The sequence below is a fragment of the Primulina tabacum genome, chromosome 9, assembly GCF_025594145.1.
Source record: "Primulina tabacum isolate GXHZ01 chromosome 9, ASM2559414v2, whole genome shotgun sequence".
In the NCBI taxonomy this organism is placed as follows: domain Eukaryota; kingdom Viridiplantae; phylum Streptophyta; class Magnoliopsida; order Lamiales; family Gesneriaceae; genus Primulina; species Primulina tabacum.
The window spans coordinates 30,311,510-30,335,948 of record NC_134558.1 but is presented as its reverse complement, the minus strand read 5'-3'; the positions used below and the strand labels follow the sequence as shown (position 1 = coordinate 30,335,948).

Below are 24,439 nucleotides of genomic sequence, written 5' to 3'. Positions count from 1 at the left end.
AAGGTTTCCAGAATGACTGTCAAAAAGTGAAGACACCTTTTCGGTTGAAGTTATACATGGTGGTTTGGGCCTCGGACAACCCAAGGTTGCAGCTTTTATTAAGCTTGAGCCAAAGGTGGCAAATCTTCTGAAAGTTCTATGCAGCCAGGACATATACAGGTTAGTATCCATAGTAGATTCAATTTTCGGTTGTTTTCTCTTGTTTGTTTATGATGTAAAAGATATTGATTCGTCTGCAGGTATGCTTTGAATGAAATTGGGAGAGATAATACTGAACTTCCGTTGGGCATGGTTACTGATATCCACTTAAATGCATGTAAGTTGTTCTTCTGCTCTAGCTTTCAATTTTCGATGTTTGGGTTGTAGTTTCTCATGCACGTTGGTAATTCAGGTGAAAGTGAGCTCCTGGAATTTGTAGATAAGCTCAGTCCCGCAAAGAAACAGGACAGGAAAGAGTTTGTGGGCAGATTTCAGCCAAAGAATGTTTACACTTATGCCTTCAACAAAACCTTATAATTTTCAAGAGCCTGGTGATATTGTTGATCATGTGATGGCGCTTTTATGAATTATAAATAAAATTTCCAAAGTTTTTCCTTTTTTTCTGGGGAGCTTGGTTTGCCCCTACTGGATCTGGCCATGTCTGTCCAAGTCTTTTTCAGAAGCTAATTGTAGCCATGCAGGTTGTATCTGCATTTGAGACAATCAAAGATATCCAAGCATCTTCACGGCTCATAGGAGATATGTCGAGCTCCACTCCTGATGATCCTCTATTTGACCTGTACAAGAAATTGGTGTGCTCAATATCTCCCATAGAAAAAGAGAAGGAAGATCACAAGATGATATCAAAATTTCTGGAGAGAACTTATGAACCTGTCAAAGTTGGAGAAATTGTAGGACTGCCGTTATTCACTTTCCCACTTTTGCATTTGCTATACATCGTATTTGTGACAAAAGTAACTGTGTTTTCTGATGATGTCTCTAGTAGTGTTTTGGAGTGGCCATTGAGAAAGTTTTTTTCTGTGGTATTTACCGCATACCCCTCTGTCGAGGACATCAAGAAATTACCAAACAAAGTTCTGCTATGGTGTGGTAGGAATTGATATCTTGGCTTATTGTTCCTTTTGGGTGATCGTAAGTTAATGAAATATCCTAGTTCTGTATGATATCTTTTTCAATTATCAGGTACACGAAGTTCAAATTTTTCGTGTCATCTGCATGGAGGATTCGTGCCTGCGCGGTGTCTTCTACTAGTAGGTAAATGGTATAATAACTTGAAAATGACAGATAACTTCGGATGCGGGTTAATGTCATACTCAATTAGATGGCTGGATATTTATAACTGATTCGCTTGCATTGGTATTCTTTATCTTTTGTTTTGCAGTTTGGCAAGCTATAGTTTGTAGAGATGCTTCAGCAGAAGAAGTCAGGTATTGTTTCACAGCAGTGGATGGGCTACATGAAATGTCTTGGAAGTTGCATCACTGGGTGAGCATATAACCAAACTGACTGGGCCACCAGAGGTACATATAAGTGGATACCAAATCGTGCTTTTGGTAATGGTTGCAACTGTTGATTCAAATTACACCCTGTTTTGTGTTGTAGGACTCAACATCATCGAGGGGAAGAAATTGGGAGTTTTGGGTGTGGCCTAAAGAGAACAGATGAATCAGAACACTTCCTTTGGAAAGATGATATTAAGGTGCCTTGTGGATGACTAATTCCATCGGAGCACAAGGATATCCCCCTCGATTATAATGAATATGCAGTCTATGATCCACAACAGGTTGGAAGGCTAAACATTACCTATAACCAAGCATAATCTAAGATGTTCCCACGAGAAAGAAAATTCGATCATATCCTTTAATGTTTCATCTACTCTTTTCCAGGTCAGTATGCAGTTCTTGGTGGCCGTGAAGTTTGAAGAGTAAGATGTGGGGCATGATGTGGGAGCCGAAAAAACGACCTCGAGTGGTGAGGTTATTTTTTACCTCAAAAACAGGGAAGGTCTGTGAATCTAACTTTTGTCAGTGTGTTTTGCTCACTGGAAGGTTTAGGATTAAGGATTCATTTGGGGTATATGGAACAAGTGTTTCAAGTTTCAACTGTGAAGTTATTGCAGACAAAATATGGCCACTTAATGTGCTGTGCATATTTCTTAATTCCCTCTATATTCACGAAAGATAAATCATATGGAGTGAATCCGGCATAGTAGGTATTCATCTGCTACATGTGTCTTTTACTTTGTATAATATTATTAATAATTATTAGAATTTATTTTAGTTTATCATTATTAAAATCACATGAATAAGACACAAAGATTGTAAATTTAATGTCTCACTTGATATGGGGAGAAGGGAGGCCACCGACTAGACCTTTGGGTGTTTCTTCTATAATTTACTGCAATTATGGCTAGTACAGGCATGACGTTCGCCCTTGTCAAGCCAAGATATCTCAAGGGCGGCTTGAATGGATCCGAATTTTTCGATTTTATACACATGGACGCAATACCAAAACTTCTATCTACACAACATGTTTATGGTTATAACTTATATCTAGATGCATCAAGAAAATGAAATAGGCAGCCAAAAATCTGCTCTCCCCTTGCTTCTTACAAACTGCGGTTCGCACCTTCAGAATTCCAATCCAGTGAGAGTTCTGAAGGTGCACTTTCTTTCGAGTAAAAGAACTAAACTTAAGAGCAGAGAGTTTAACAGACAAAAAGGGGTGATGTATTTATTTTATTTCAACTCTACACCTGCACCATCTTGGACACTACAGGTCACAGAACAATACCCCCAGTTCTCACTGTGGAGCACGACACAATAGGAATATCTAACCGTGTAATTGACCTATACACCATACAAGCACACGAGCAGCGTCTCGGAAAAAATGTTCAATGATACATTACGGTAGGAGGGAACTTGAACTTATCTGAGACAAAGGGGATAGCATCTGGTTTTTCCATCAAATCCTGGTAAAAATCATACTCAGCTTCATAATCATGTAGAGAAAGCTCAGCTTTCTGATTAGTATGATAGTGGTGCCTTGCCAAACTGGATTTCCCAAATCCGAAAATACCAACTTTTTCACACATCCCCAAAGCAAGCATGATGGCTTGCATTCCTGAGGAATAGTGGAAGTTCGATCCTTCATGCGCTGGTGCCCATTCGCCAACGTCTTTTGCGGTCGTCTCCATGAATCGTTTCAATGAGTAATACTTCACAATCCTAGCACACAACACATCAAACCTTGGATCAGTTATAATCAATGGTGCTTTGTGGGAAGAATTGCATACCAGATAATCCAAGAAATGTGCAGGCTGACACATATACATAACCAAAGGCACATTTTGTCCATAAGGATGGCAAAAGCAACCTTCCCTACGCGCACATAAGTGCAATATGTTACTATTGACAAAAGAAATGCTGGTTCTTGATCCTACAAACTGCTCAAAACTTGCGGTCCTAGCATTGTTCAGCCGAATAACGGCCTCGTGACTATCGATCACCTTGCCATAATCAGTCTTTACGAGGATCCCACTATTTCCCACCACAGCACAACTTTTATATTTCTTGCCCAACACGTGATTTATGCCGTGGTATTTATCAATCACACCCTTGATCTCATTAACCAAATCTAACATTGCATCGGAGTGAAACCTCCGGTTTCTCGACCAATCACCCAAATGCCGCCTAAAGCTCAACCACAATTGACGAAACTCCGGCGAACGAAGCTGCAAAGGAACCCCTCTAGCTGATCTTACCCTCGCATCAGTACGATACTTACCAGAAGACAAAAAAGATATCTGCCGGCCCCGATTTCGAAAATTTCCCTCCAACAACTCCCCAATCTCCTGTCTCATCTTGGGTTCACCAATGTCAAGAGAAGCATATTTCAAAAGGGTAGCATTGAAGATTGGTTTTTGGGAGTTATTAACAAGCGTACTTCCATTTTTCAATTGAAAAGATCCATCTTGCTGAAGCATCACCCTAATAGTGAGAGTGGCGGCCACCACCATCAGCAGTAAAATGCTGTGCAGAGGGCGGAGGGTGCGCTTCACTGAAGAATACATCAATGGATCCTACAAAAACACAGGCAGATCCCAAGTTTCTTACACTATATGCTAATCTTTGTGTCAAATTATGTGCAAGAACTTTGAGGAAATAAGAAGGGTTCTGTTCTGATTCATGTTCAAACACAAAATGATGGTGAAACACAAACACCCATATCAAATTTCCTGCAAAAGATGAGATCTTTGAGCTTCACATTTTGTGGGATCTGCTTCAATCACATGTGTGAACACAGAGGGAGATGGGTTTGGTGTAGGAGAAAGATCTGAGTGGAAATTGCTGGTAAAGATTCAAGATTGGAGTCGAGAAATGACCTAGACATAAGGATAAAGAAACACTGGTGTTAAAAATAGATCACTGCTTCATACAAGACTCTTGTAATATATTATTATCTCACGAGTTTTTGATTCTGTTAAAGTATTATTATATATTAAACAAAACGATCTTGATGTTTAAAAATTGGTTTAACCTTTAAAAACAAAAAAACTTTTCATGTGCTATTTTTTGTATTTTTTTCCGCTTACTGTAAGAATTTTTTAATGATTTTTTCTTAGACTTTAGTTTGGTGGAGGCTGTGTCATCCACACAGTGTTTTCAAAATCGGATAGATCGAGTCGACTGAGAATCGATCGTGAGTCCTAATCGAAAAAATTCTATAAATCGTTTTTACGGTCAGACGGGTCAGAACTTGTCAGGAAACTGTCGGACAAGACTTGAGCTGGTGAACCGGTTCAACGTCGGTTCGATTGGTTCAACTTTTTTTAATTTTTTTTCATATTCTTATTTTTCTTATTTTCTTTCAAAAAAATTATTTATCATGTTTAAAATTTTATTTTTTGTTTATATATCTATATATGATTATTTAAATTTTTAACTTTATTAAAAATATTATTTATTAATATTAGACATTATTTTGATTTATTTATTTTTCTAAAAAAATATAAACATAAATATATTTTATTATATTTTCTGTCTAGATTTTAAATTTAGATAAATATATATTTTATTTATATACATATTTTAAATCTTTAAAATTTAAAATATATCATTAAATATAATATATTATTGTTTATATAATATAACGGTTTTTCGGTCCGATCTGCTGAACTATTTTTTAATATAAAAAGATTCAATCATCGATCTGATTATTGATATTTTTTATCAATAATATTTAATAGACACTACAAGAAAACTCGTTGTTACTGACATTTTAAAATTTTCATCGCTAATAATCAAATAATATAAAAAATTTAATTTTTTTAAAAAAACAAATTAAGATACATTATCGTCGGACTGAATACATCACTTTAACAAAAAATTATTAATTCATGTAGTAGATTCGACATATATTGCCTTTAAAAAAAGCATATTTGAAAAACATTAAATAAATATCCAACATGTGATATAACTGTTGAGTCAATGTGTTTTTCATGATACAAACTATTTTAGCAGTTTATATATATATATATATATATATATATATATATATATATAACATACACAGAAATATAAATATAATATGTTTTTTGTGATATGGTCACATTACGGTCATTTATATTTATATTTATAATAATAAGTAATGTTTTTTTTCATAAATGACGAAATAAAATATATATCTCTCAAAATTTACTTGTAAAATAGTCTTACAAAAATTTCATGATTATTAAATAACATTCTCCGTTAGGTGTTTCATGCTATTTCAATGTACAGGACTAGCATTTAATGTGAACTATCAACTATATTTTACATTTTAAATGATATAAAGTTTATTTATATTTTAATTTTATTACATGTCGTGAGGGTACATGTTCTAATTCGGTTATTTATCATGTCATTAAATGATATAATGTCATTATCCAAAACGAGTAAAAAAAAATTATATATATATCAATATATGCTCGATATAAAATACTGAAAAATGTGATTTTCTAGTTTAATATTCATCCACATAATTTATACATAAAACGAATATTCATTGTATGTATACAAATACTCCAACCATCTCCTCGGAGAATATCATACAACATTTTTATAATATACTAATGACTGAGACACACAACGTTGCATATGCAGTATTATATATGACTATTATGTGTCATTTGATAGCAATCTTACAATATCAGAAACTCATGAACATGAAACGATAACAAAATATAATATTGTCAACACAAAGTTCTCACACATACAAAACCATATTCTAAACTTATTTGATATAATCGGAATCAAAAGTCTAAGGCAAAAACTTGTGTGAGACGGTCACACGGATCATATTTTGTGAGACGGATCTCTTATTTGTTTGGTCATCCATGAAAAAGTATTATTTTTTATGCTAAGAGTATTACTTTTTATTGTGAATATCGGTAGAGTTGACCCGTTTCACAGATAAATATTCGTGAGACCGTCTCACAAAAGATCTATTCAAAGTAAAGTTAAATTTGAATGAATGAAGTTAAATATTTCAAGTCCATAATAATAAATTTGTTAGTTTGTTTGAGAAAATTCACTTGATAATGAATTTCAAATATTAATTATTTATTTTTGAGTCATTATAATTAATTTCAAATACATCCTAGTATGGATCTGTTTCAAATTATTCTTTTAAACACTCTCTCAAATCTAAATCTCCAAATCCAAACACAACTTAAAAGAAAGATTTTAAATAATTCCCATGAATTGAAATCGATAGCATAAGCACAAATGTCAAAATCTTAAAATTAATTCCACCCTAAAAAATTATTAAAATGAATTCCAAAATTTTGTGAATTAGGTTTAACTTTCAAATTACAAATTTACGAAGGTTTAAAAAAAAAATTACGAATTTTTAGGATTTGCGTGATCGATTTTAGGTGTGAGACACAGGCAGCGCAGGAAAAATCATACATCTAATCATAAAATGCAAAAATGTAATATGTTTTTAAAAAATGAAAAATGTAATCCGACTCCTTTAGAAAGATAGAACAAAAATTAATACAAAAAAATGTGTGGGTAGTTTCAATTCAATTGGTTACGATTTTCTTATATTTTTGTTTTTTTAAAATAAATTTTTTATGGTGGTTTATTCTCGGGTGCCTTTTACACGATGTATATAATCGGAGATATGTAGAGCAGAGCGTGTCTAAAGTAGTATTTACAAATATTTAAAAAAATGATTATTTGTTTTTCTTTTACAATGTTTTGTAAATTTGTAAAGTAAAAGTCAATAATCATTTGCAAATACTATTTAAAATAGTCGATGGAAGCCGCAGCCACGACAACATAATCTGGAAAACCAATTTTATTTTTAAAAATTATATATTGTTGATGGCAGAATTAATAATGTCAGGTGGTTCCTTAATTCGAAGAATCCGTTGTCATTGGAATCGTGGACGAGCATTTTTTGAAAGATTTTTATCTTGACATACATTGGCCAAATAGTTGTGCTAGATTGAGCATTAGTCCTCAAATTTAAACATGAATAGAATGATTCTTGATGTTTTTGAAATCTCAATAAATTGTATACGATACATATATTTTTTTAGAAAAATCTAACTTCAGGTTGGATATTGAGCGTGACATTGTATATTGAGCCGGTTAGAGTAAAATTCTTAGTTTTGACAATAACAAACAACATCGAGTTGTTTCAGATATCGGCTCTTATTTTATTGTATTTATATGTTTCGAGTTAGATGCATTGAACTCAAGCTGAATTGCTTCTATTTCAAGATTATGGGTGGACTGTTTGTCAGACCAGGCGGAGCAACACTTGGCTCCGCCAGTGCACAAGATATTAAAGTTATATTTGAATTGATGAATTTGAAGTTAAATATTTCAAATCCATATAATAAATTTGTTAGTTTTTTTGAGAAAATTCAATTGATAATGAATTTCAAATATAATTATTTATTTATTTTGAGTCATTATAATTATTTTCAAATACATCCTAGTATGGATCTATTTCAAATTATTCTTTTAAATATTGTCTAATCTAAATCTCCAAATCCAAACGCAACTTAAAGAGAGATTTTAAATAATTCCCATGAATTGAAATCGATAGCATAAGCACAAATGTCAAAATCTTAAAATTAATTCCACCCTAAAAAATTATTAAAATGAATTCCAAAAATTTGTGAATTAGGTTTTACTTTCAAATTACAAATTTACGAAGTTTTCAAAAAAAAAAAATTACGAATTTTTCGGATTTGGGTGACCGATTTTAGGTGTGAAACACAGGCAGCGCGGGAAAAATCATACATCTAATCATAAAATGCAAAAATGTAATATGTTTTTAAAAAAATGAAAAATGTAATCCGACTCCTTTAGAAAGAGAGAAAAAAATTAATACAAAAAAATGTGTGGGTAGTTTCAATTCAATTGGTTACGATTTTCTTATATTTTTGTTTTTTTAAAATAAATTTTTTATGGTGGTTTATTCTCGGGTGACTTTTATACGATGTATATAATCGGAGATGTGTAGAGCAGAGCGTGTCTAAAGTAGTATTTACAAATATTTAAAAAAATGATTATTCGTTTTTCTTTTACAATGTTTTGTAAATTTGTAAAGTAAAAGTCAATAATCATTTTTTAATCATTTGCAAATACTATTTAAAATAGTCGATGGAACCCGCAGCCGCAACAACATAATCTGGAAAACCAATTTTATTTTTAAAAAATTATATATTGTTGATGGCGGAATTAATAATGTCAGGTGGTTCCTTAAGGGCACCCACTCTCCAATGTGAGTGGGCGTTAGAGGGTGTGGGGCGTTCAAACAATTGAACGCTCCTGTGTCAGTTTTTTTTTTAAAAAAAATTGGATAATTAGCGACGGTTTTTCATCGCTATTTGCGACGGATTTTCACAAACCGTCCCTGAACGCGGGCCCCACACACGTGATGAAGTTTCCTTATTTAATGTTATTTAATGTATTGGTTTAAATTTCAAATTTGTATTTTTTAAAAAAAAATTCGGAAATTAAGTGTTATTTTCTTTTATTTTTATGCAAGTGTTATTTATTATTATATGTTGTACCGTTTAATTTTAGGTTTATAATAAATGTTTAATTTTAAATAAATGACACTCATAAAATTAAATTATTTTACGTACTAAATATATAAAAACATATTATTATTAATATAAAACAATAATAATTCAAATTTCTTAAAAAATTTGAAATTGAATATATTTAATTTAAAGTAAGAATGAGATGAATGAGTGGACAGCGGGACCTACAAATAATAAGTATGAATGTTAAAATGAACGTGAGAGAATAGATGTGTTAATGTAATATGTATGTGGCATGTGGACCCTACGATTTTTGATGAGATGGTGGGTGTTATAACACTCACCAATGCGGGTGCTCTAATTCGAAGAATCCGTTGTCATTGGAATCGTGGGCGAGCATTTTTTGAAAGATTTTTATCTTGACATACATTGGCCAAATAGTTGTGCTAGATTGAGCATTAGTCCTCAAATTTAAACATGAATAGAGTGATTCTTGATGTTTTAGAAATCTCAATAAATTGTACAAGAGACATATATTTTGAGAAAAATCTGACTCGAGGTTGGATATTGAGCGTGACATTGCAGATTGAGCCGGTTAGAGTAAAATTCTTAGTTTTGACGACAACAAACAACATCGAGTTGTTTCAGATATCGGCTCCTATTTTATTGTATTTATATGTTTCGAGTTGGATGTCTCGAACTCAAGCTGAATTGCTTCAATTTCAAGATTCTGGGTGGACTATTTGTCGTACCAGCTAGAAATTCCAAAGTCGATCTATACAACCTTTATAAGGTTCGAGTTGCTTCTAGGATTCATTTTAGAATGCTCAAGCTGCATATGGTCTCAAGTTGGTTCGCTTGCATAATAAAGTTATCTCTTTTATCTACTAGCCAGACTTGTCAGAAGATCATTTGAACAATTATGCACAATATCAAAAGTCTTCCAGTGATTCATTCAAGAATGTCTTCTAAATAAGACAAAGATATGTGTCAATCATTATATCTCATGAATAAACTTTATCAAAAGCATTTAATCATCGTAGTTAGATAGATTACGAACATTAATTATGACGTATTATGAAAAGAAAAGAAACAAAAAGACAAATTACTTTTGTATCGACTAAATAAAAATTAAACGCTGAAAGTGATTTGAGCGCTGGAAGAGTTCAAATATATAAAGAAGAATTTTTTCTTCATCAGAGACTGCTGAAATATTGAACAATAATTTGAAACACAATATCTCGAGCACTTTATATGAACATATTCAAGTTGTTCACTTATGCACACTTTTCAAGAAATGTTTTGATAACCAAAGATAATTCTATGCTACATAGCAATTAAATATATACTTGACAAGCTATCTGATTTTGAGTGTTGTGATATTGGTTGAATATAAGGATTCACAACAGCAGTGTTTGTAATTATTATTTTGAATATAAGAGTTTCAGTGTAAACAATATATAAGTCATAGCTGAAGTGAGTTGCTACAAACTGCTGTAAAATAAATTTTTTTTAGTAAATTCCTTCTTAAGTAGAAGAGAATAAGTAAATCTATAAGAGTAGTTCCTGATATCAATCCAACTGCACAAGAACATCTAGTCAATCCTAATCATAAGAAGATGAGTTGGTAGGAGTACTAGATAGAAAAGCCTCGAGAGGAGAATCTTGCTGATGTCATTGATCATCAACATATTCAATGATAAAATCCAGATTTCTTTGGACCTATCTGCCAGTGGAATAGAAATCATCCACCAAGTTAGTCATTGGTAATTCAGCCGCACTTTTTGTCGGTAGAGGAATAGTAAAAAAAAAGTAGGGACAACAAGTTGCAGCATAAAAAACGTGGGTTGGCAATCCGCAGGAAAATTCAGAGGAGAAAACGCGTTTTTATACGCATTTTCACACGGACAAGGGGCCCTATAAATAGAGATTCCTCCTTCATTCTGAAATCATCCATTCTTCGAGTTTTCTCACATCCTATAGCATTTGAGTGCTTATTTCTATAATATTTATGATGTGTTTGTTCTCCTGTATTAAGAGAGTGTGTGTTCTCTTTGGAAAACACAGTGAGTGAGTTGTACACCACAAAATATTATAGTGGAATTCTTTTCATCTTGCCCATAGTTTTTACTATAATAATTTTTATGGGTTTTCCACGTAAATCTCGGTGTCCAGTTTATTCTTTATTTTTGAGTTTTATTATCTCAAATTCCGCACGTTGGACCAACAAGTGGTATCAGAGCCTTGGTTTAAAATTTCTTAAAATTCTGAGTATGCTCCGTGGTTGCAGCCTAGACTGATCTTCCACATCAGAAAAGATTTTTTGAGATTTTTTATTTAAGGCGGGATTATTTTGTCCAGTCTATTAAAATTTTTGTAGACATAATGGCGGGAATGTACGAGATATCAAAGTTCAATGGAAGCAATTTTATGCTGGGGGAAATAAAGATACATTCAGTTTTAAGAAAGGAGAATTGCTTGGCAGCTATTGGAGATAGACAGATGGAAATTACAGATGATGGAAAGTGGAACGAGATGAATGATAATGATGTTGCCAATTTACACTTGACTATAGCAGACGAAATTTTGTCAAGTATCTCTGAGATAAAAACAGCCAAAGTTATCTGGGATACTCTGACAAAGATGTACGAGTTCAAGTCGCTACACTACATGATTTTCCTAAAGAGAAGACTTTATACTCTTCGGATGGTGGAATCCTCATCGATGACCGACCATATCAATACACTAAATACTCTATTTGCCGAACTCACTTCCATGGGGCATAAAATAAGGGAAAATGAAAGTGCGGAGCTTCTACTTCAAAGCCTACCAGATTCATATGATCAACTTATCACTAACATAACCAACAATATTCTTATGGGCTTTCTAAGATTCGACGATGTCTTAATTGCGGTTCTCGGAGAAGAAAGTCGGCGCAAGAATAAGGAAGATAGATTGGTAATATCGAAGCAAGAAGAGGCTTTACCGATAAGAGGAAGATTTATGGACCGTGACTCCAGTGGGAGTCAAAGACGAGGTAGATCAAAGTCGATAAGTAAGAAGAAAAATATTTACTACTTTAAATGTGGTGGTAAAGGGCACTTCAAAAAAGAGTGTACAAGTATCGATAAAAGTTCTCAAGGAAATGTGGCCAGTACTTCAGACAGTGGTGAAATATTATTCAGCGAAGCAATAACAGTTGCAGAAGGCAGACGAAAATTTTGTGATACATAGATTATGGATTCGGGAGCGACGTGGCACATGACGTCTCGAAGAGAATGGTTTGATCATAATGAACCAGTCTCAGGAGGATCTGTATTCATGGGAAATGATTATGCCTTGGAAATCGCTGGGGTCGCTACTATCAAAATAAAGATGTTTGATAGCATCATTCACACCATACAGGGAGGTACGACATGTGAAGGGACTGACGAAGAATCTTTTGTCCTTAGGGCAATTGGATGACATCGGGTGCAAAACTCGTATCGAGAACGGGATCATGAAAATTGTGAAGGGTGCGCTTGTGGTTATGAAGGCGGAAAAAGTTTCTGCAAATCTGTATGTACTTTTGGGAGAAACACACAAAGAGGCAGAACTAGATGTTGCATCAATTGGTTCAAGAGAAGAATTAACAATGTTATGGCATAGAAATCTCGGGCATATGTCAGAACGAGGGTTGAAAATTCTCTCAGAACGGAAGCTGCTGCCGGGACTTACAAAAGTGTCACTACCCTTTTGTGAGCACTGTGTTACCAGTAAACAACACAGATTAAAGTTTGGTACTTCTACTGCCAGAAGCAAAAGTATATTGGAGCTGATTCATTCGGATGTTTGGCAAGCACCGGTTGTATCCCTAGGAGGAGCGAGATACTTTGTCTCGTTCATTGATGATTTACAATGAGATGTTGGGTGTATCCAATCAAGAAGAAATCAGATTTTTTCCAGATCTTCAAAGAATTCAAAGCACGGGTTGAACTTGATTCTGAAAAGAAAATCAAGTGTGTGAGAACTGACAATGGAGGAGAATATACTAGTGACGAATTTGATGCATATTGTCAACATGACGGTATCAAAAGACAATTTAAGACGTCTTACACACCTCAACAGAATGGAGTGGCGGAGCAGATGAACAGAACCTTGTTGGACAGAACGAGAGCTATGTTGAGAACTGCAGGTCTCGAAAAGTCATTTTGGGCAGAAGCAGTCAAAACCGCTTGTTATATTATCAATCGTTCTCTTTCAGTGGCGATTGATCTGAAGACTCCGATGGAGATGTTGACTGGAAAGCCGACAGATTATTCTCATTTGCATACATTTAGAAGTCCAATGAGAAAGAAAGATCGAAGTTGGATTCGAAATCTAGAACATGTATCTTCTTGGGTTATGCTGATGGAGTAAAGGGGTTTCGCTTGTGGGATCTTACTGTCCACAACCTTGTCATCAGCAGGGATGTTATCTTTGAGGAAGATAAAATAAAGGGAGACAAAGGCACACCGAATTCAGAAACTACTATTTTTTAGGTGGAAAATAATACAGACAAAGATCAAGTTTCTTGTGAAGCATTACCAGAGCATGAAGAACTAGAACATGTTGAGTATGAAGTTTCCAATGTGAAGCAGTCAACTCGAGACAGAAGACCACCAGGTTGGCTTTCAGATTATGTCACTGAAAGCAATATTGCATATTATTTATTATCAGAGGATGGTGAGCCATCGAGTTTTCACGAGGCTACTCAAAGCTCGGATGTATCCTTGTGGATGATATCAATGCAAGAAGAATTGGAGGCATTAGACAAGAATAAAACTTGGGATCTTGTTACACTACCACGAGGAAGGAAAGCCATTGGAAACAGATGAGTCTATAAGATCAAGCGTGATAGCAATAACCAAGTGGAGAGGTATCGTGCTAGATTGGTGGTAAAAGGGTATGCTCAGAAAGAAGACATTGACTTCAATGAGATATTTTCTCCTGTGGTTCGGCTTACAACAGTCAGAGTGGTGCTGGCATTATGTGTGGTGTTTGACCAACATCTAGAACAGCTAGATGTGAAAACGGCATTTCTTCATGGAGATCTTGAAGAAGAAATCTATATGCTTCAGCCAGAAGGTTTTGCGAAAATAGGCAAAGAGAACTTGGTTTGCATGTTGAAGAAATCTCTGTACGGTCTCAAACAGGCGCCGGGTGTTGGTACAAGAGATTTTATTCCTATATCATGAGCCTTGGATACATCAAATTGAGTGCAGACCCTTGTACGTATTTCAAGAGGTCTGGTGATGATTATATCATTTTGCAGTTGTATGTGGATGACATATTGGTAGCAAGCCCCAACAAAGATCATGTCCAAGGATTGAACGCACAGTTGGCTAGGGAATTTGATATGAAAGACTTGGGACCAGCAAACAAGATTCTAGGGATGCAAGTTCACCGAAACAGAAGTAACAGAAAGATTTGGCTTTCGCAGAAAAAATTATTTGAAGAAAGTCTTGCAACGCTTCAACATGCAAGATAGTAAGCGAATATCGACCCCTCTTCCTGTTAACTTCAAGTTATCCTCCGAGATGTGTCCTAGCAGTGAAGCAGAGAGAATGGAGATGTCTCGAGTACCATATACATCAGCAGTGAGAAGTTTGATGTTCGTCATGATCTGTACAAGATCGGACAATGCTCAAGCAGTGGGAGCAGTTAGTCGGTATATGGCAAATCTTGGACGAGAGCGTTGGAGTACTGTTAAGAGGATCCTTAGATACATTAAGGGTACCTCAAATGCTACATTATGTTATGGAGGATCAGATTTTACACTCAGGGGCTATGTCGATTCAGATTATGCAGGTGATCCTGATAAGAAGAAATCTAATACTGGTTATGTGTTATGTACTTGTTATGTACAGCTTTCTGCTTACTGAGTTTTATCTCATTCCAGTTAATGTCATGTGATGCAGGTGATAAAAAGGATTGAAGCGGATCGTCCAAGGGAGAAGAAGTCATATGGCTTATGGAAGGGGAAACTTTTGACTTATATCACTTTTGTTGTATTGTTAAACATTAATAGTTTTGAGTACTTGGTATTTTGTAGAAAATGTATTATATTATGGTAATGATGTTTTATGAATTGTCATGTGAAAAGTTTGAAAAACTTTTGATGTAAATAACACTTAGTTTTTTCCCTTTACAATGAAAGGCTTCCGCATATGTTATCTCTTTAAATTTAAATGACATGGGAGTGGGTTGTTTCAATTGGTATCAGAGCACAATTTTCTTGGGCCATATATGACTTCTTCTACCTAGGACAATCCGGTTTGTTTTCAATCCTGCATCTATTGATTTAACATTGGAAAATGATTTGATTTCATTGCTATTGATTTATTACTTCTTCCTGTCTATGTTAAAGTGAGCTTATGTGTAGGAAATGCCTCCTAAACGAAAGACTACTGAAGGGGACGAAAGGTCCCCTCCCATTGATAAGACTGTAAAAGTCGTAGATGAATTTAGTAAGCTACTGAAAGAACAATCGAAGGTACATGATGAACAAATTCAACAGCTACTGAGTATCCACCATCCAAATCAAGGTCGTGGTCAAGAAAGAGGACAGGGTAGAGTGGAAAACACCGAAGGTGGTTCGTATGAAGTATTCAGGCGGATGAACCCTCCTGAATTTATCGGTGGTGCCAATCCACTTGTAGCTCTAGAATGGGTCAAATCATTGGAGGCTATATTTGACCACCTGAAGTTCACTGATCGAGATAGAGTGAGTTGTACTGTGTTTATGAGGGAAAGCGGCTCGTATCTGGTGGGAAGCCACCAAGGTTACAGTTAATGTTCGAGAATTAAAGTGGGATGAGTTCAAGGAATTATTCTTCACCAAATATTTTTCAAGAGAGGTCAAGGCCAAGAAGGTGAAGAAATTTCTTGAATTGAAGCAGGATGCTATGTCTGTTGCTGAGTATATTTTGAAGTTCGAAGAAGGATGTGTTTTTGTTCCTTTTATAACTGAAAACGACAAAGATAAGGGAGAACACTTCCTTCGTGGTTTGAATTCAGAGATTCGAAGAGATGTTCATATGTCCAAGGTGATCACCTACCAAGACATTGTTGAGAGAGCCTTACTTGCCGAGCATGATGAACAAGAAATTGAGAAGGAACGGCAGTTAAGGAGGCAAGTTTTTCAAGCTAGAGGGCAAGAAACAAGTATTAATGTGCGAGGTGGCCACAAAGAAAAAGGCAAGATGGAGCATCGCAATAAGTCTTCTTTGTCTTCTTCAGATACAGAGCAATCATTGTGCCCTAAGTGTGGCAAGCCACACAAATGTGAATGTTTGGTTGGTAGTGGTCGATGTTTTAGATGCAAGGAAATGGGGCACACAGCACAGAAGTGTCCTCTTTCTTCGAATCAAGGAAGAGTTCAAGGAAGGATTTTTGCAATGACCAAAGAAAGTGCTAATCCTGATTCGTCAGTGATATCAGGTAATATTTTAATCTTCGACAAGGAAGCACTTACATTAATTGATACTGGTGCGACACACTCTTTTATGTCTGAAGTGTTCATGTATTATTTGTATGTTGAACCTACTGTTATGCCATTACACTTCAATATTGTGTTGCCCTCTAGTGATGAAATTTGTCCCACTAGTATTCTTAAGGCATGTTCTGTGCAAGTGGGTACTAGATTATTATTTGCTGATCTTATTGTTATTCCGACGGTTGCATTTGATGTTATATTGGGTATGGATTGGTTATCTGCATATCATGCGGTGATTAACTATGTGGGCAAGACAGTGAAGTTTTTAGCCGATGACCATGAGAATGATGTATTTGTTGGTCTAGGCTCTTCGATGAGTATTCCTATTATTTCTTGTCTACAAGCTACTAAATTGTTGCAAAAAGGGTGTATTGGTTTTCTTGCTTCAGTGTTGGACGTGCGAAAGGAAAGTAATGTGCAAATACAGGATATTGATGTGGTTCAGGATTATCCTGATGTATTTGCAGATGATGTGTCTTGATTACCACCTGATCGAGAGACGGAGTTTGTTATTGATTTGATTCCAGGTACAGCTCCAATCTCTAAGGCTCCGTACAGAATGGCTCCGACTGAGATGAAAGAATTGAAGAATCGATTACATGAGCTATTAGATAAAGGTTTTATCCGGCCTACTTCATCACCATGGGGAGCTCCGGTTTTATTCGTGAAAAAGAAAGATGGGTCGTTGAGGTTATGCATTGATTACCGGGAACTCAACAAGGTAACTGTGAAGAACAAATATCCTTTGCCACGTATTAATTCTCTTTTTGATCAATTTCAATGAGCCACCATGTTTTCGAAAATCGATCTTCGATCTGGATATCATCAATTGAAGGTAAAAACGGAGGACATACCAAAGACTGCTTTTAGAACGAGGTATGGCCATTATGAATTTTTTGTGATGTCATTTGGACTAACCAATGCTCCTTCAGTTTTCATGGATTTAATGAATCGTGTCTTTAAGCCATATTTGGATAGTTTTGTCATTGTTTTTATTGATGACATCTTGATTTACTCAAAGACACGAGATCTTCATCGCGAGCATTTGAGGATTGTGTTGCAAGTGGTGAGAGATAATCAATTGTATGCCAAGTTAAAGAAATGTGAGTTCTGGTTGGAGCAGTTGGTATTTTTGGGCCATATTATTTCGAAAGAAGGAATATCGGTGGATCCTTCTAAGATTGAAGCTATTAAGCAATGGTCCATTCCAAAGACAGTGTCAGAGGTAAGAAGTTTTCTTGGTTTAGCAGGCTATTACAGAAGATTCATAGCGGATTTTTCGAAGATGTGTTTGACACGAAAAGCTACCAAGTTTGAATGGACCATAGAATGCCAACAAGCATTTCAAACATTGAAAGATAAGTTGACTTCTGCCCCTGTTTTAGTACTTCCTTGTGGTACTGAAGATTTTGTTGTGTTTACAGATGCTTCAAAGCAGGGGTTAGGTGCCGTATTAATGCAGCGTGGGAAAGTGATATCATATGCTTCTCGTCAGTTAAAGGAATACGAGAAAAATTATCTCACTCATGATTTGGAGTTGGTGGCTGTGGTTTTTGCTTTAAAGATTTGGCTGTATTATCTATATGGTGAGAAATGCCAAATATTTACGGAGCATAAAAGTTTGAGTTATTTGTTTTCGCAGAAGGAATTGAATGTGCGGCAGCGGAGGTGGTTGGAACTTGTGGACTATGATTGCACCATTAGCTATCATCCTGACAAAGCTAATGTGGTTCCTGATGCTTTGAGTCGCAAGTCAAGTTCTTTATTGGGTTCTATGATTTCTAAACCTTTGTTGCTGGATTTGCAAAGAAATGAGAAGCTATCATCCTGACAAAGCTAATGTGGTTCCTGATGCTTAGAGTCGCAAGTCAAGTTCTTTATTGGGTTCTATGATTTCTAAACCTTTGTTGCTGGATTTGCAAAGAAATGAGATCAACTTGGTATCTTCAGGTACAGTGGCTCGATTATCTGCATTAGTTCTTCACTCAACTTTGTTTGATCGAATTTTGAAGGGACAACAGTCTGACAATCAATTATTAGAATTGAAGAGGAAAAGTGATCTGACAGGAGTTTCGGAGTTTGGGTTGAATCGTGATGGTTTATTGACCTTTCGAGGTAAGATATGTGTTCCTATGGGTAATGACATTCGAAAAGTTGTACTTCTTGAAGCTCATACAACGCTATATTCTTTACATCCCGGTAGTACCAAGATGTACCAAGATCTTCGATGTCTTTACTGGTGGCCAGGTATGAAGAAAGATATCATGTTATTTTTTTCTGAATGTCTAACCTGTCAGCAGGTTAAGATTGAGCACCAGAGACCGGCATGTTTGTTACAATCCTTGCCTATACCACAATGGATGTGGGAGCACATAACTATGGATTTTGTTGTCGGGTTGCCAAGAACTCAGAAAGGCTTCAATTCTATTTGGGTGATTGTGGATCGATTGACCAAGTCATCTCATTTTCTTCATGTCAAGACGACATATTCTATGAATCAATATGCCGAGGCTTATATTCAGGAAATTGTGAGACTTCATGGAACACCGGTATCGATAGTTTCAGATCGTGATCCAAGGTTTACATCTGAGCTCTGGAAGAGTTTACATCGAGCCTTGGGAACGAAATTGGCTTTTAGTACCACCTACCATCCTCAAAGCAACGGTCAATCAGAAAAGGTTATCCAAATTCTTGAAGATATGCTAAGGGCTTGTACGATTGATTTCCCGGGAAGTTAGGATTCCAAGTTGCCTTTGGTGGAGTTCACGTATAATAACAGCTAGCAGTCTTCTATCGGCATGGCACCTTATGAAGCTTTATATGGAAGAAATTGCCGATCTCCTTTGTATTGGGAAGAGGTAGGTGAAAGGAAGATGTTGGGCCTTGAGTTGGTTCAACAAACATTATATGTTGTGGCGTTGATCCAAGAAAGAATGAGGACCGCCCAGTCTCGACAGAAGAGTTATGCCGATGTTCGACGACGACATTTAGCATTCGAGGTTGGTGATCATGTATTTATTAAGATAGCTCCTCTCAAGGGAGTTATGCGATTTGGCAAGAAAGATAAGTTAAGTCCTCGATACATTGGGCCATTTGAGATTCTAGATAAGGTTGGAGACCTAGCATATCGTCTTGCATTGCCACCGGACTTGGATCGAGTTCATAATGTCTTCCATGTTTCTATGCTACGTAAGTACCTTTCTAATCCATCTCATGTTCTTCAGTACGAGTCATTGGATCTTTTACCTAACCTAAGCTACGAGGAAATACCGGTTCAAATTCTTGATCGCAAAGTTAAAGTGTTGAGAAACAAGGAAATTGGACTTGTGAAAGTCCTATGGAGGAATCATGTGATTGAAGAGGCCAAATGGGAACCGGAAGAGGAGATGAAACATCGTTATCCTAGTTTATTCGATGGTAAGAAAATTTCGGGGTCGAAATTTTTATAAGGAGGGGAGATTGTAATATCCCAACCTTTTAGCATTTTATTGTTTATAATATTATTTTTGGTTGGGTTTTTAGGAAATATGTTTATTGGAATGGTTATTATATGGTCATTGTTTATGGTTATTGTTTTGGTATTATGTTCATAGTTGGTGATGATTATGGAATGAATGGGTAGAATAGAAAGTTGATCTTGAGCCAAATAGGAAATGAAAGTGCAGAAACGGTATGAAAAATGTGGGAGTAGTTGTGGTTTTTAGTATAATGTTTTGTATATTGATCCAATTGATATGAGGCCACTTCTATTAGAAATATGAGATATAAGGCTATAACTTTCATGTTTTGAGTTTTGTTCAAATCATTAGGGAAGACGAGCCAAAAGTGGCCCGAAATGTGTCGTGTGTTTCGTTGTTCTTGCACTGACACATGTTGGGAGAATGAGCATAATTTTTACTCAGACCTTCAAATGACATGAGGCCAATTGGAGATGCAAGAAAAGACATAGGGCTACAACTTTCATATTTACCACTTTGGCTAATTCGGAAGAAAAAATGCAGTTTTGGCCCTTGGCAGTGGGTACACGGACCCATACACGGACCCCTACACGGGGTCCGGGTCTTGCCAAGCAAAATGTGTGATTTCCAGTGTGTACACGGACCTATACATGGAGGGGGGGCACGGGGTCCGTGTCTATGGCATAGAAAACACGTTTTTGGTAGTTTTGAAGGCTTATAACATGATTCTAGAGGCTTCTACTTCATTCTATCATTCTCTCTTTTTCTTAAATCGATTCATGCCCTTTTTCTCTCCAATTTTCTCCCCACTTCTCTACTTCATTTTTCAAGGGTTCTAGTGGAATTTTTAGTGTCTCCTACCTTAGACTTCAAGCTACAAGGTAAGAACTTTTATATTCTTGGAGTTGGAAGGGTTTGAAGTAATAAAAGGGTTAAGTTGAATTGTTGATTTCTTGGATTAATGTTGATGATTGTTGGTTATTATTGTGTTTATTGATGTAGGAATTCAATCAAGGTTACATTAGCAACCATTGTGCTTGTGGTTGTAAGTAGAAGCTTCTTTTCAAGTGCTCACATGATTTTTATATGTATCAAGCCATGTTATTATTAATTAGTTCCTTCCATTGGCATATAATTGATATGTATATTGTTATATATTCATTGTTCAAGGATTATCATTGAATTCATTGACAAAGGAGCTATTAATTCATTGTTCCTACCAAGTGTTTGTTAAAATGCCTCAATGAAATTTCCTACGATTAAAGCCAATGAATGATAGTAATTCATGCATGTCATTGACCAATCACATGATTATGAGTATCTCTCACAGTTTTGATATATTTATATATCAAAGAGATACTATCCACATGTCACAGGTCACATGTCATAGAACTATCATTTACTTTCCTTTAATTCATGCCATGAAATACCATCTATATAGCTTTGTTATCTATTGTTCATTGAAGATGGTATGATTCATTGTTCATTGCCATTGTTTAGCCATGTTTCAAGCCAAGCCCATATATATGAACTTGTTATGTACAGCTTTCTGGTTACTGAGTTTTATCTCATTCCAGTTAATGTCATGTGATGCGGGTGATAAAAAGGATTGAAGCGGATCGTCCAAGGGAGAAGAAGTCATATGGCTTATGGAAGGGGAAATTTTTTACTTATATCACTTTTGTTGTGTTGTTAAACATTAATAGTCTTGAGTACTTGGTATTTTGTAGAAAATGTATTACATTATGGTAATGATGTTTTATGAATTGTCATGTGAAAAGTTTGAAAAACTTTTGATGTAAATAACACTTAGTTTTTTCCCTTTACAGTGAAAGGCTTTCGCATATGTTATCTCTTTTAATTTAAATGACATGGGAGTGGGTTGTTTCATAGATCCTCAAGTGGCCAAATAGAAACGTAAGTAGTAGGGAATGACAAGATTGAAAAGATGTGTAGAGATGTGTTTGATTCTCAATCAAATCTCCAAGTGGGAGAAATATCGGCAGAGGAATATTCAAAGAAAGTAGGGACAACAAGTTGCAGCATAAAAAACGTGGGTTGACAATCCGCATGAAAATTCAGAGGAGTTTATACGCGTTTTCACACGGACAAAGGGCTCTATAAATAGAGCTCCCCCCTTCATTCTGAAATCGTCCCTTCTTCGAGTTTTCTCTCATCCTATAGCATTTGAGTGCTTAGTTCTATAATATTTGTGAAGTGTTTGTTCTCCTGTATTAAGAGAGGGTGTGTTCTCTTTGAAAACACAGTGAGTGAGTTGTACACCACAAAATATTATAGTGGAATTCTTTTCATCTTGCCTATGGTTTTTATCCTAATAATTTTTATGGGTTTTCCACGTAAATCTCGGTGTTCAGTTTATTCTTTATTTTCGGGTTTTATTATCTCAAATTTTGCACGTGGAACCAACACTTTTTAGAATTGTAGAGAAATGCTTGATGAATTTTTGCATGTTGTTTTTATTTCACAGCTAGAACTTAAGAAGATATATATATATGAGGCATTAACATATTCTAATTCAGGTGTTAAACATTGGTTGATATTTGATAACGATTTTGAATCCGATACAAACGAGTATCATATGTTAAAGTTGAATTCCATAAAATAACTAGTTTGATGTGTTGGTGAACCTTTTTTCATAACCTAAAAAATATCTTAAAACATCTCCACATTTTTTTTTACCAATTTAATATTACTCAATATTTCTCCTCAAATCAATTTTAAATATTGAAAAAAATTAGTTAGATACATGTAAGAAACTTTATTTATTTAAAATTTATTTCTCATATCTTTTATCTTTCTTGCATATCTTTATCAATTACAATCATGTCTCAATGATTTTGTAAAATAACTTAATTAAACTAAATATTTTAAAAACAAGTATTTATAGTTTTAAATTTTTTCAGTAAAATTATTTCGAATAATCATGTACAGTTCGGGTATAAATTTTTTTTTAAAAAAATTGTGATTAAAATCGATCCCGTTAGTGGTTGAAAATTTGAAAAATGTTTTTTAGTTAATGAACATAAGCTGTGTCATTGTAATGATCACAAAATTGACGTGGTTGAATTCTTTTTTGCACAAGAACATAAGATTCCTCAGACAAAATCAAAAAGTTTTTTTAAATCACTAGTAAGAATTTTATTCAAAGTGAAACATAAATGAGTAGCAAATTAAGCACCAATTCATTATTCTGACGAACTCAAATTATATGTATTTTTAATTTATCACCAAAACTCAATAAAGACCAAATGAAAAACCATCAATATGAAATATAAGAGAAAATGTACACACTTATTTATAAGTTCAAAATAGTCACGTCAAAAAATATTCAAGAATGTGGAAAGTTAAAAGTTCACGTTAACTCAAAAATATAGGGAGCAAAAAACACTCACACGTTAAACAATTTTCCATTCAAACTTTAATTTTAATTTCATTTTACAACAAGTTTTAGTCCCTTAAAGTCATCATTGTAATAAAATATAACTTAAAACTAATAATAGGAAAAATTGTAAGACTAATATTTACATTTCATAAGTTAGATGATGAAAATAGAAAATCGATAAATCTAGACGATGAAATTAATATTGAAAATTTTCAAATAATTATATACTCTCTTTTCATGTGACTAAAAATTTAATAAGTAGGTCTCTTGTGAGACGGCCTCATGAATCTTTATCTGTGAGACGGGTCAATCCTACCGATATTCACAATAAAAAGTAATATTCTTAGCATAAAAAGTAATATCTCTACCGATATTCACAATAAAAAGTAATACTCTTAGCATAAAAAGTATTTTTTCATGGATGACCCAAATAAGATATTCGTATCCTAAAATACGACCCGTGAGACCATCTCACACAAGTTTTTATCAAATTTAGTGGGGGTGTATTCAATTCAAAGTTTGATGATTTTACTGACTTTTTCAAATGATAGAATTTTATGGATTTGATAGATTTTTATTGACTTTTATGGAATCTCACATATTTATAAACAGGTTTATATGAACTCATGTAGGCTTTTTTGCAAGATTTTTATAGAATTTTGTGAATTTTTTTTAAAGAATTTTATAAATTTGTACTTAATTATAACATATTATTTTTTTAATTTCTTTGAACCAATAATTAATTTACATATATAACATATTCAGTTTGAAATAGTTTTTCAATATTTATATTAATAAATAAAATTACTTATTTAAAAGTTAAATCATTTAATCTTTACATATGTATATATGTGGGTTTGTATTCATGTTTGTAAATTTTTAAAAATACATCAATTGATTAATCTGTAACCTTGTTTTTAAATTGATAATATACACGTGAAAAGAATATTATTTATCATTGTGTGGATACAATTTTGTATAAAAATATCATAACTTATATATTAATTGAAAAT

The 24,439-nt window shown here is 34.5% G+C and overlaps 3 protein-coding genes and 1 pseudogene across 3 annotated transcripts; 3 read left to right on the top strand and 1 right to left on the bottom strand.

Moving 5' to 3' along the window:
* Positions 1-16: 16 nt before the first annotated feature.
* On the top strand, positions 17-2,332 carry LOC142504386 (protein ADP-ribosyltransferase PARP3-like; annotated as a pseudogene).
* Positions 387-4,437, bottom strand: LOC142555157 (beta-1,6-galactosyltransferase GALT29A-like). The gene is made up of 2 exons (XM_075665866.1): positions 2,339-4,437; positions 387-776 (listed from the first exon to the last, which is right to left on the bottom strand). Exon 1 carries the CDS (start codon positions 4,070-4,072, stop codon positions 2,894-2,896), a length of 1,179 nt encoding a protein of 392 aa, XP_075521981.1. The 5' UTR covers positions 4,073-4,437; the 3' UTR covers positions 387-776; positions 2,339-2,893.
* An 11,018-nt stretch (positions 4,438-15,455) lies between these two features.
* Positions 15,456-17,046, top strand: LOC142504385 (uncharacterized). The gene is made up of 2 exons (XM_075617260.1): positions 15,456-15,794; positions 15,880-17,046. The coding sequence occupies exons 1-2, from the start codon at positions 15,456-15,458 to the stop codon at positions 17,044-17,046; spliced, it is 1,506 nt and encodes a 501-aa protein (XP_075473375.1).
* A 2,317-nt stretch (positions 17,047-19,363) lies between these two features.
* LOC142504384 (uncharacterized) lies at positions 19,364-21,076 on the top strand. The gene is made up of 3 exons (XM_075617259.1): positions 19,364-19,982; positions 20,088-20,143; positions 21,026-21,076. The coding sequence occupies exons 1-3, from the start codon at positions 19,364-19,366 to the stop codon at positions 21,074-21,076; spliced, it is 726 nt and encodes a 241-aa protein (XP_075473374.1).
* Positions 21,077-24,439: the final 3,363 nt, after the last annotated feature.

What these genes read in the sequence shown, in the direction of transcription:
- LOC142555157 (XM_075665866.1), bottom strand. Translation starts at nt 4,072, where the DNA reads ATGTATTCTTCAGTGAAGCGCACCCTCCGCCCTCTGCACAGCATTTTA.
- LOC142504385 (XM_075617260.1), top strand. Translation starts at nt 15,456, where the DNA reads ATGCCTCCTAAACGAAAGACTACTGAAGGGGACGAAAGGTCCCCTCCC. An exon ending in AGTTCACTGATCGAGATAGA is followed by an intron (nt 15,795 to 15,879) that starts GTGAGTTGTACT and finishes CGAGAATTAAAG; the next exon opens with TGGGATGAGTTCAAGGAATT.
- LOC142504384 (XM_075617259.1), top strand. Translation starts at nt 19,364, where the DNA reads ATGGCACCTTATGAAGCTTTATATGGAAGAAATTGCCGATCTCCTTTG. An exon ending in TTATCCTAGTTTATTCGATG is followed by an intron (nt 19,983 to 20,087) that starts GTAAGAAAATTT and finishes TTGGGTTTTTAG; the next exon opens with GAAATATGTTTATTGGAATG. An exon ending in TGTTTATGGTTATTGTTTTG is followed by an intron (nt 20,144 to 21,025) that starts GTATTATGTTCA and finishes TTATTGATGTAG; the next exon opens with GAATTCAATCAAGGTTACAT.